This window comes from Oenanthe melanoleuca, chromosome 23 (genome assembly GCF_029582105.1).
Source record: "Oenanthe melanoleuca isolate GR-GAL-2019-014 chromosome 23, OMel1.0, whole genome shotgun sequence".
Classification (NCBI taxonomy): domain Eukaryota; kingdom Metazoa; phylum Chordata; class Aves; order Passeriformes; family Muscicapidae; genus Oenanthe; species Oenanthe melanoleuca.
Genome location: NC_079356.1, coordinates 4,970,583 through 4,982,431, shown reverse-complemented (window position 1 = coordinate 4,982,431; position 11,849 = coordinate 4,970,583). Strand labels below are relative to the sequence as shown.

Here is an 11,849-nt window from a genome sequence, read left to right as displayed (position 1 = left end):
GAAATGTGAGCTGGCAGTGAAGCCCCGTGTGCTGAGCTGGTTTGTGACAGACAGCTCTGAGATGTTGAGTCATCTCCCCAGGCCAGGATCACTGGGATCACTGGGGCAGTGCTGGGAAGGAGGGCTGGGATTATCTGCTGCTGCTCCTGGGTGCAGTCAGATGTCCATACTGCTAGAGATGGATTAAATATCCTTAATCGGTTTAATATGAACTTTGTTATCCCCACGGATACATGTTATTCCTCTTCCACCGTAGCCTGTTCTCTTCAGGAGCCTGCTTGGGATGGGCTGTGCTGAGCAGGGGGGCCAGGGGCTCCCAGGCCTTTCCCCCTTGGTTCCCAGGTGTTCCAGGTGTACAGGCTGTGCCACACTTCCTTATCCATGCAGGATAACACACCCTGGTCCTGCCAGCACCACGATCCAGGTGGGTTTTCTTCCTTGGAGAGGTGGGAGCTGCACTGAGAAGTTTTTTGAAGCAGAGCCAGGGCAGCATCCCTGCTGTGGGTTGCTCTCCAAGGGAGGTCACTCCTCGCTGTGTTGTACCTCTGCTGTTTGAGGTCTCCAGGCAGGGGCTGGGATGGAGCTCCTGGCAGGGTCACACCAGCTCCTGGAGCTGGCACAGCTCCTGCTGCTCCTGCTGCTGCTCCGGGCCCTGCGGGAGGCACGAACAATGCAGGGATCGCTCGCCAGTCCCAGCCAGGGCTCGCTGAGAAAGTTGTTGTGGTCTCAGGTTTCAGGCTGCTGTCGGTGCCGGGAGGTTTGGGGATGGGAATGGCACTTCACTCCATCTGCCCTCCGCTAATCCCCAGACAAACGCGGCTCTTCCATCTGTGCAGCCGGAGCCGCCGAGCCCATCACACCAGCCACTTAATCTAAATGGCTTTGGCCAAAGATAAGGTCATTAATTACACTGGGATTAGAAAACAGTCCAGGCCCGGCGTGGCTTGGCTCGCCATCAATTAAAGTCCTCGATCCCCTGGTCTGGCTGAGCATCGGGAGCCCGAGCTGCAGGAGCTCGGTGTCCTTGCTGCCCGGGCGCCATCCCGGTGGCACTGTCCTTGGGCAGTCCCCTGGCTTGGGCACTGCCATTTGTCACCGTGCTGGTGTGCTCCTGTCCCAGGAGCTGGCAGGGCTGGGTGCCAGGCAGAGCAGGGGTCCCCCGGCAGCCCAAATCCTCGTGTCCAGCAGTGGGAGGAGCAGGGGCAGATCCAGGGGTCCCCCCGGCAGCCCAAATCCTCGTGTCCAGCAGTGGGAGGTGCAGGGGCAGATCCAGGGGGCCCCCGGCAGCCCAAAATCCTCGTGTCCAGCAGTGAGAGGAGCAGGGGCAGATCCAGGGGTCCCCCCGGCAGCCCAAAATCCTCGTGTCCAGCAGTGAGAGGAGCAGGGGCAGATCCAGGGGTCCCCCTGGCAGCCCAAATCCTCGTGTCCAGCAGTGAGAGGAGCAGGGGCAGATCCAGGGGTCCCCCTGGCAGCCCAAATCCTCGTGTCCAGCAGTGAGAGGAGCAGGGGCAGATCCAGGGGTCCCCCCGGCAGCCCAAATCCTCGTGTCCAGCAGTGAGAGGAGCAGGGGCAGATCCAGGGGTCCCCCCGGCAGCCCAAATCCTCGTGTCCAGCAGTGAGAGGTGCAGGGGCAGATCCGGGGTCCCCCCGGCAGCCCAAATCCTCGTGTCCAGCAGTGGGAGGTGCAGGGGCAGCACCTCCTCATCTGCATCCCAGCGTGTGCTGCCTCCAGCAGCCCTGCCAGGGCTCTGAGCTGCCCTGACTTGATGCCCACTGTCCCCGTATGTGTCTGTGGTCATCAAGGAGTTGTACATCCCTTTTGGTTCCCTTTTCTCACCCGGTTTTGTCTCTAAAATGCTCCGACAGGGAATGTCTCACCCATGCAGGGCTGCCCTTAGCCAGGGTGGCATGTGCCACCTCTCTGCCCTGAAAGTGCCGTGCTGGGGACACTCAGGGCTGGGATGTGGCCTCATCCCGTCCTCACAAGCCAAGGGCACCACAGGGGGATGCAGTGGGCTCTGTGCCAGGGCCCAGCCAGCACTGGGACACAGCTGCCACCTCTCCCAGCACCGGTGGCCAGCTGGTGTCTGTGCCCGTGCTCACTGGTGGCTTTGGAGGATCCGGCTGTCCCTTGACTCCTGTTGGAGGGTCCCGGTGGTGACGCTGTCCTGGCTCTTCCCAGCCCAGTTCCCACACTGCAGGGACAGGCCAGGGACCATCTGGGGGACGGTGTCACCCGGGGACATCAGCTCCTGCAGACACGCAGCAGCTGCCCTGAGCCCTGTCCCGGCCTCATCCTCAGCTCCCAGGGGGATCCTGGCGCTGTGCAGCGCCGGGGGGATTTAATGGCACCCTCGGGGTCCATTTGGGCTCAGCAGGGCTGGGTGACACCGCTGCCCTCACAGCCCCAGCGGGACAAATGGGGAAACTGAGGCACGGCTGGGGCGTGGAGCAGCTCGGGAGCAGGGCAGGACATTGGGGAGCCCGTGGCAGCATCTCAGGTGGCTGTTGCAAAGTCTGATGTTGCAAGAGCCTAAAAATAAAAGGAGCTGTTGGCCGGGGTTGTGCAAGAGCGTGTCCCCGTCCCGCCCCGCGCGGGAGCTCGGCAGAATTGGCGGCAAAAACCGGGCAGGATGCTGGCGCTGGGCCCAGGAAATGCCAGTGTCCCAAGGGCTGGGGGCTGTCCCCCGCTCTGTCCCCTCTCTGTCCCCTCCGTGCCACCCTGTGTCTGGGGAAAGGGTCCGTGTAGGTTTGGGGACATGGGGGCCAGGTGGGTGGGATGGGTGTCCCCACGGTGACACCCTGAGGAATTCCAGAGGGGTCCAGAGCTCGGGGAGCCGTGGGGACACTGCCCATGTGGCCCCCAGCACACACAGGGGGCAGTGGGGAAACTGAGGCAGAGCCGCCTTGCAGGAGGCTCTGGGGGTGCGGTGTGACCCATGGGTGTCCCTTGTCCCCTCCCGGGACATGCAGGGCAGAGCGGGGGTCAGCAAGGAGGGGGCTGGCAGGACACCAAATCCCAGGGGACTTGGCCCTGTGCCACGCTGAGGACAGTCCTGAGGGTCCCTTTGGGGGGGTGACACAGCCCCAGCCAAGGGCTGGGACGGGGTCCTGCCCTGCGGGGGTCTCCCCCAGCTCGGGGGGCTGCGGGTGGGGCTGCGAGGCACAGTGGGTGCCCCCAGGGCCGGCTTGGCTCGGCATGGACGGGCCAGCGTGGCTGCGATGTCGCGGTGTCACAGGGCCACCTGCCGGCAAAGGCACCGGCCCCGGCGCCTCCAGCAGCATCCCAGTCCTCCCAGTCCTCCCAGTGTGCAGCTGAACTGGGGAAAGAGGGAACCCTGGGTAGGCAGCACGGGTGGCACCCTGCGCTGTTTGTCCCTCCTGGTCACTGCGGGAGGGGGGATTTGTCCCTCAGGTGTCACAGAGAGGGGACACGGTCACGGAATGGGACACAGCAGAGACAGCCCCGCTCCGGCCACGAACAGATTAAATGTCATTTTATTTCACACCCCAAAAAAAAAAAAATGTAGAAAAGAAGAGGTGAGTGTGGATTTAATTGCTCATATTAAAAATCTACCAGGTGAGACTGAGCCATTTCCTCCAGAGTCAGTGCAGATCCACAGGGATCCTTCTTCCTTCTCCTTCTCCTCCTCATCCTCTCCCTCCTCCTCGCTCGGGGACCAGGATGGGGACAGGGACACCCTGCTGCCAGCCCCGTCAGCGCTTCCCTTGCCCGGGTCCCTCCTGCCCGGCCCCGGCCCCCCTGGCACGGTGTCCCCGGTGCCACCCGCACCTCGTGTCCAGGAGCGGCTGCTGGTTCGGGGGTGGGAAGCGGGGGCAGGAGCTCGTGGCGGGGGAGGGCGGCCCGGGGCCGTTTCGATTCGCTGTTAGCATTTCTGTGCATTCCTCCTTGTCCCTTTTCCCTCTGTACAAAATGAGCTGTATGGTCATGGGCGTCGGTGACACGGTGGCTGCGGCTCCGGGGCCGCCCCGCGCTCACTGCAGCAGGGCCCGGATCTGTTTGGACGTGGTGTCATCGTTGAGGTGCCGGGTGGTGTACCTGCATGGGGAGGGGACTGTGTTGGGTTCATGTGGTCAGAAATGTGGATTCTGTCCCCATCTGTTAACCCAGCTGGGGCAGTGACCCTGATCTCCATGGAGATATCCTCTGCTCATGGGCATCTTTAAACCAGCTGGGCAATCATCTTTATCTTCCCACAGCCCATCCTCCCTCCAGGAGATATCTCCTGTTCATGGCCACTGAGTCCCAGGGCATGACTGATAAAATTCCATCATCCCATGGGAGATGCTCCAGCCAGGGGAGGAGCCAAACATTTCCTACCCAGATAAAAACTGAGATTTTGGACACCAAGGAACCTTCTTCCCACTGGATTCCAGAGGAAAACCAGACCTTTGCACATCATCCCTGGAGCTTCAGAGGAAACTGCACCTTCTCCAGGAGCACTGCTCCAGCTGAACCACATCTGCCACTGCAGGAGGATGCAGCCACCATTGAATGGGACTGTGCCAACACCCTGACTGACTGACGGGTGTCAGCTTGGATTCTGACTCTGGCAGGGTTGGGATTGTTCTGTGTAATACTGCATTTCTATTTTAATTTCCTTAGTAAAGAACTGTTATTCCTAATTCCCATATCTTTGTCTGAGAGCCCCTCAGCTTCAGAATTATAATAATAATTTGGAGGGAGGGGGTTTGCATTCTCCATTTCAAAGAGAAGCTTCTGCCTTTATTGGCAGACACCTGTCCTCCAAACCAGGACATTACACAGGTCACAGCCCCTGACCCGCTCTGCTGTCACCCCACAGCCCTGCCAGGGGACACCACCCTGTCCCCTCTGTGTCCCCAAGCCCCCGTCTCACCTCAGAGCGTTCAGGAGCCCCTCGGTGCTGGTTGAGGGCTGGTCTTTCAAGACTTTAATGCAGCCTTTCATCTGATGGGGGCAGAGAGAGGGGCTGTGAGATCCACAGGGGGCTGTCCCCCTTCCTCCCCACCCTCCTCCTCACTGTCAAACCAGGGAGAGGGGCCCCCAGGATGAGTGGCACGGCTGTGACCCCACAGCTGTCACCCCAAGACCACTCACATCGATCTTGGAGGTCTTGGCAAAGGCCCCCACGGGGTGGACGTGGTCGTAGAGGATGATGACTCCAACCATCACCCTCATGCAGAAGAGCAGGGTCTCGGTGTTGGTGAAGCGGCTCCGGTACTCCCTGTGCCAGCAGAGAGCTGCCTGAGCCTGGCTGGGGGGCAGAGGGACCCCAGGAGCCAGATGTCCCCCCAAACCCCAAAGTGGGGCACTCACGGGGTCTCCAGCATCACCCTGCACACGCAGGCCATGGTGCTCAGGCAGTCGGTCGTGTCCTCGATCGGGAGGGTCTTGTTCTGAAACCCAGCAGGTCCCAGCTGCTGTTTCCACCCCCAGCTCCATGTGGGGTGGCTGGAAGGGTTCTCCACCCACCCTGAGGGTCCCCCCAGCCCCCCTCACCTCTGAGACGAACTTGGTGGTGGCATTGCTGAGAGTTTTCAGCATGGGGGTGGCCTCGGCGTAGAAGAGGGACATCCTGTTGGCCATCTCGTTGTTCACCTCGCTCTCTGCATCCAGCTGGGGGGTGTGACTGGGGTCACTGGGGTGGCTGGGCCCCCCCAAGCCATTCCCAGCCCTGTGAGCCCCTGGGGGAGGCCACCCCCGGCCGGGGGCACAGCAGAGTCCTGTCACCTGCAGGTTGTTGATGCGATTCCGGCTGATGGTGCGTCTGTAGTAGCTGAAGTCGTTCTGGATGGCAGGGTTGGTCATCTGAGGGGGGGACACCAGGGTTAGGGGTCCCAGGGGACTCGGCTGGCTCACAGCTTTGGCAGGGTCCCGGTTTGGGGACCCCCCCTCGCTGTCACCCCGCACGGGGAGGCACCTTGAGCTCATCGAAGCTGAGGGTGAAGTGCAGGATCTCGGCGAACTGCTTGGCCAGGGCTTGCTCCCGCTCCAGGTGCTGGGTCGGGGCGTAGGGGGGGCTGGTGAGGGCCTCCAGCAGGCTCCGCAGGGCGTTCTCTGCGGGCAGAGCACCCCCGGTCCCCCTCTGCACCTCCGCACCCCCAGGGGAAACTGAGGCACAGCTCAGCATCCCGAGCCGAGCACACGCCGCACGCCGGGACTCCCGCGGGCAGGGATGCGGGATGCGCGGGGAGGATGCAGGGCAGGTCAGGCGCTCACCCAGCCGCAGCGAGAACTCGTAGAAGCGTTTCAGCTTGGCGACCAGGGGGCACACGGCGCTCCAGGCGCGCTCCTGCAGCCGCAGGTCGCCGGGGTTTTGGATGGCCTGCGAGGGGAGAGCTCCGGCTGTTACCCCGAAAGGCGGCGGGTGCGCGGGCGGGGAGCGCCGGGGCTGCACCCACCTCTCGGATCTCCTGCCCCGCGCCAGTGTAGGACTGCAGCTCGGCCAGGATGGTCTGTGCCTCCTCCAGCACGGCGTTCACCTGGTTCCACACCGCGGTCTCGGCCTCCGTCGGCTGCGCATCTGCAGGGCAGCGCCCCGGGGAGAGAAACCCGGAGGGCTCTGAGCGGGGCCCGGGGCGGCGAGAGCCGGATCGGGGTGCCAGCACCCCATCCCCGGGCTCCCCCGCCGGCCCTTCCTGGCGGGATGCTCCCCCTGATCCGCTCTCCTTGCCCGAGCTCGAGTCAAGCCGTGGAGTGGGGGCAGGCGGGGGTGACTCCTGGCTGCCCTGTGCCCGCGGTCCTGCTCACCGCGAGGGGTCCCCGAGCAGCGCTCGGCCCCGAGAGGCTGCAAAGTGCCCCGAGGGTCGGGGAGAGGTCTGGCCCCCCTCCCCGGGGACACCCCCGGATGGCAAAGGTGGGGGGAGGACGTCTGGGATGGGCGCGATGCGATGGGCGACGGGGGTGAGGGTGGGGACAAAGAACTCAAAATGGTGTGGATGTGGAACTCAGGATAAGTACGAAACGAAAACGGCAAATAAAAATCCCATCTCACTTTCAAAGTCAAGGAAAAAATTAGGGCCTTGGTCAAGTTCGTTATAAGTCAACACTTTTAGAAGGTTCCCCATGTGAAACCTGCAAGAGAAGAAACAAGAGGAAAAAAAGCGTGATGGTGAGGTGGAGCCCGGGGAAGAGGCGCTGGGCTGGGGCAGCGGCGGCGGCCGGAGCCGCGTCCTCCCCCCGCTGCTCCCGGGGGCTCCGGGGGTCACCCGGGGCTGCTCCCGGCCCCGGTGCCGCCTCTTCCCCCCCGATGGTGATGAGCGCTGGATGGGGTGATGGAGAGGGAGGAGCGAAGGGAGGAGAAGCCGCAGGGAAATCCCTGGAGTCTTGGCCACAGCCACAGCCCGGCTGTAGTGCAGAGCCAGCCCCCAAATGAGGGAGCCCCCAGGACCTGTGCCAGGGGGCTGTGGAGGGGCTGGAGGCAAGGAAAAGGTTGTGCTGCCTCGAAGGAGCCAGGAGGAGCAGGAAGGTCCCTCGCCGTGGGAATGGGGGGCTGTGTGACCCCAGCCCGGGGTATTTTGGGGGGTGCTGGAGTCGGAGCTATGCACATCCTGTCCCCTCTGGGGATGGAACTGGGGCCAGGGCTGGGGCGAGCAGATGCCACCACACTCTTTTCACCCTCCCCACTCTTGCTCTGAGCTGTGCCCTGGGAGGAATTTTGGGAGGGGGATCCAGGGGAGCCCTGGGGCTGTGCCCAGCCTGGCATCCTGCCACAGCGGCCACCGTGTCCTGTCCCCCCGTGTCCAGCCCGGGGGGCCACGAGCTGTCCTTGCCTGTCCCTTAGCCCAGATCCGGGGAAGCTGAGGCAGGTCCCTGCTCTCATCACTCGGCTCAGGCTGCAGCCACAGCACCGACCTCGCCAGCAGTGCAGGTGGCACGGATCATCCCCTCCTCCTTTCCCAGCCTGCAGGCTGTCCCTGTCCTGCTGGTGTCACGGGAGGAGCCACGCGGCCACCAGGGCCACCAGCAGTGGGTGTGTGCCTCAGGTGGTCCCGGGCCGGGTGCTGCTGCATCCTGCATCCCAGCACTCAGCCACGATGTCCTCCCCACTCTTTGGGGGCATCTCCTGGGGTCCCAGTCCCCTGCCCCATTTTGGAGACATTTTCAGGGCCCGAAGGCACCTGGGGACACGAGGCTGCTCGGGGCCACTGTGCCTGTCCCCATCCTCTGCACAGCCCTGGCGCCCTCCCCATGCCCACCCTGCTCATGGCACTTACTTTCAAAATCCAGGAAAAAATGAGGACAGTTTTCTAAATCTTTGCCCAATACCTTTATCAGGTTGCCCATGGCCAGCAGACCTGAGCGAGAGAAACAGAACAGAGTGGAACAGCACCGGTGCCACTGGCCAGACCCCCCTGAGCCACCAGCACCCACCTCCCTGTGCCCACCCCTGCCAGCCCCCGGAATGTGACAGCTCTCCAGCACCTCTGCCAGTTCCAGAGGTGGGAAGGGAAGAGGGGTGAGGCTCTGGGAGCCTTGTGCTCCTGGGGCACCCCTGGCCATGCTGCCACCCCTGGGACACCCCAATTCCCCAACCTGGCATCCCCAAAGGACGGGGGGCTGCCCCAGGTGACCCCCACAGTGTCATGCCATTCCCCTGGGTTGTGGGGCTGGGCATTCCCATGGACAGGGGAAGACCCCAAGTGGGAATTGTGCCCCACAGACCCAGTTTGGGGGTGTGGTGCCCACCCCGGAGCATCCCACCCACCCCTCAGCCACGTCCTTGGGGCCTTACCTCGGTGCCTGGTGTGGCTGTGGTGGCTACGGCAGGAGCAGGGGCTGTGCCACCCGCCTGGGTCACTTCATGGGCCGGCAGGGACCTGTGGCACGAGGGCAGGAGGGTCAGGGCACCCCACTGGGCACCTCCCTGCCCTGGGGACCCATCAGTGTGTGACCAGGTGGGGAAGCACTGCATCTCCCCCCATCTCATGCTGCCACCAGCCTTCACCTCATTTACCTTAATTATTTTTTATTGCCACCAGGATCTCACCAGGCTGAGCATCCCTGTCCCACTTCACCCCTTTTGGGACCTGCCAACAGCTTGGGGACAACCCCAGAGTGGAGCCATCTGTCCCCATCTCTCCTTGCAGAGGCCAAGACCCCCAGGGATGACTTTCCCAGCTCCAGAGCTGGGTTTGCTCTTTCCTGAGTGCTGTGTGAAAATCCCTTCCTGCTGCCCATGAGCCACAGCCCAAATCCTGCAGACAACGGGATGCTCCCCAGTTCCCTGCACCCCACCTTTCCTACAGGGATGTGGGGGGTCAGGATTGGCCCCTTGGTGTCAGCAGGCGCCGGGAAGCAGCCGCGGGACTCAGCGGGTTGTAATTAAGCACTTGGGTTTAATTAATGAGGTTGGGGAAGGGGAAAGAGGGAGCTGGAGCAGCAGGGGGAGGGATGGGGTGGCCTCGTGCCTGGAATGGGGCTGTGCCCCCCCAGCACAGACCCTTGGCATCAACGGTGGTGGCTCTGCCTTCCTCCTCCTCCTCCTCCTCCTCCCAGGCCCAGTAAGTGGTGGATTTACACTGGGGCTGCACGAGCCTGAAATGCAGCTGGTTTTGGGGTCACTGGGGTGCACTGAGCACACCCAGAGCTGCTCTGGAGCAGTGAGCCCGAGGTTCATCCTGCTGAGCACTGGGGTGTCCCTGGAGGGCTGGGGGTGTCCCTTGGGTGCTGGGGGGTCCCTGGGGTGCTGGGATGTCGGAGGGTGGGGGATTGGCACCTGCTCTGCTCTGCTACTGGCACTCAGGCTGTGACTGGTGTGAGGGCATCCTCGTGCCCGTGCCACCGTCGTCCTTGACGGGCAGCTTGGGGCTGGGATTTGGGATTTGTCACTGTTGAGCGCTGCCTGTGCCCAGGGAAGGGGCACGGGTGGGTGCCCAGAGTGAGGGCACCCCGGGGTGACTCCAGAGCCGTGGCACAAGGTTTGGGTGCCAGGGATGGGGTTTGGGGTTTGCTGCAGCCCCTCGGGCCGGGGGTGGCTCAGCTTGAGGCTCAGCCCCCGTTTTGTGCCATTTCCTTGGCCCCAGGTGTTCAAACTCCCCGGTGGCACTTGGCCCGGGGGGGTCACGGCACATCCCTCCCAGGGGAGCTTTGGGGGAGGGCGAGGGGTCCCCCAGTGCAGGCTCCCCATCGCACACCCCAAATCCGCAGGGAGAGACACCCCCAAACCGGCTCACAGCGCTCACGGACGAACGTGCTGCCACAGGAGGGCTGGGAACAGCAGCGCCCTGTCCCCGGCCACACCCGAGGTGGCCTCGGCTTCTGTCCCTCCCTGCGGTGGCCTCGTTGCACCCCATCCCTGCCCCAGAACCTGCCCCTCGTCCCGCACCGCCCGCACGAGCATCCTGCCCCACGGGGACCCACGGCGGGTGTCACCTCCACGGGGACAGCCCAGCCCACGGCGCGAACCCCCTCTCCTGCTCCCAATCTGCATCCGGAGCATCCCTGCGAGCCGGCAGTGCCCGGGCTGGCCGCGCCGGAGGGGCAGCGATGCCCGCGCCCCCGTTTTGGGGCTGTGCCCCGGTGCTGGGCGCAGCGTCGCCGTGGGCACCGCAGCCTGGTGCAGCGCCGCAGCCCCGGCCGGGGGCTGCCTCCCCTTCCCCCGGACCTGGCCCCGCTCCCCGCAGCCCCGCGCCCGCCGGGATCCCGCTGGGTGCCCCCCGGTGCTGCCCCCGCCCATGGCACCCCCGCAGGGTCGGGAGCGCGGTGCCTGAAGGATTTTCCATGGGAAGCACAGCTTATCCCGGGAATTGGGGTGCCGCTGCCAGGTCCCACCCCAGGAATAACCAGGGCACCCCAAACCCTGAGCAGGGTGGAGTTGGGGCTTCTCAGCGCGGCGACCCCCGCGGTTTGGGGGGCTCCCCGGCCGGAGGGATGTGTGAGCCCCCCCATAGGGCTGAGCGGGGCCGGGAGGGGTGCGGGGGGCTCGCCCGTGCCCGGCTGCGGCTGCGGCTGCGGCTGAGCAGCGGATTTACCGCAGGGCTGCCGGAGCCGAGCCGCAGCTCCGCCGGCGCGGGCGGGCACCCACCCGTGCGCCCGCACCCACCCGGGGCCACCGCGAGCCCAGGAGGGGCGAACCCACCCCAGCATCGCCCACCCCACCGGCACCCACCCCACCCAGCACCCCCAGTCCTGCCGAGCTGCGGGGTGCGGTGCAGAGCGGAGAGGGGGGCTCCTGTCCCCTGGGGGACACAGCCAGCCCCTCGCCCCGCTCCCAGGCCTGGTGACATCCCTGTCCCCGTGGCCGTGGTGGCCCCGCGCTCACCGTGGCGGTGGTAGCCCGCGGGCGGCGCCGGTGGCCGGGAGGCTGCGGGTGGCGGCGAGCGCGGGGTGTCGGGGACGAGCCGCCCGCCGCGTGCGTGAGCCGCCCTGCGCCAGCTGCCGAATGCACCACAAAGACCACCATAGCCCCCCGGCCCCCCCACGCCACTGGTGACGGTGACGTCTCAAGTGTGAGCGAGATGGGGATGCTTAACCCCCTGCGTGCCGGCCGGCAGAGCTCTGCGGCCTGGCGGGGAGAAGGGGCCGGCTGCTGCTCGCTGGGTTTGGGGACACGGGGACATCCAGAGGGTCCCCCCTGTATCAGAGCCAGCCCCAGCTCCCAGGGCGAGGAGGGAAAACACAAATATTCCTTTGCTCCTGCCCCAGCCCGCGGGTGGCGCCGCTTTCCCCGGTTCCCTCTCCGGGGAGGGAGACGAGCGCTGACCCCACCTGGTGCCACCACAGCGGGACAAACCCACGCGCCGGGACCCCAGTTTTGGGCGGGCAGGGCCCCTCTGTGCCTCACCAGCTCCCCCAGGACCGGGGCAGAAGGGGTTAGGATGGCATGAACCAAGGAACCCCAAAA

General features: G+C 64.7%; 1 protein-coding gene across 3 annotated transcripts; it reads right to left on the bottom strand.

Annotated features, from left to right (window-relative positions):
* Positions 1–3,482: 3,482 nt before the first annotated feature.
* LOC130262179 (CYFIP-related Rac1 interactor A-like) lies at positions 3,483–11,450 on the bottom strand. 3 transcript variants are annotated; one of them, XM_056509036.1, is made up of 12 exons: positions 11,268–11,450; positions 8,739–8,823; positions 8,221–8,301; positions 6,406–6,527; positions 6,224–6,329; positions 5,925–6,061; positions 5,735–5,812; positions 5,504–5,620; positions 5,321–5,400; positions 5,102–5,228; positions 4,881–4,951; positions 3,483–4,060 (listed from the first exon to the last, which is right to left on the bottom strand). In XM_056509036.1, the coding sequence occupies exons 3-12, from the start codon at positions 8,288–8,290 to the stop codon at positions 3,997–3,999; spliced, it is 972 nt and encodes a 323-aa protein (XP_056365011.1). In that variant the 5' UTR covers positions 8,291–8,301; positions 8,739–8,823; positions 11,268–11,450; the 3' UTR covers positions 3,483–3,996. The 3 variants fall into 3 exon arrangements, with proteins under 3 accessions (XP_056365011.1, XP_056365009.1, XP_056365010.1); XM_056509034.1 differs by lacking the exons at positions 8,739–8,823; positions 11,268–11,450 and adding an exon at positions 6,999–7,078 and having other exon boundaries at positions 8,221–8,299; XM_056509035.1 differs by lacking the exons at positions 8,221–8,301; positions 8,739–8,823; positions 11,268–11,450 and adding an exon at positions 6,999–7,125.
* Between the last annotated feature and the right edge of the window lie 399 nt (positions 11,451–11,849).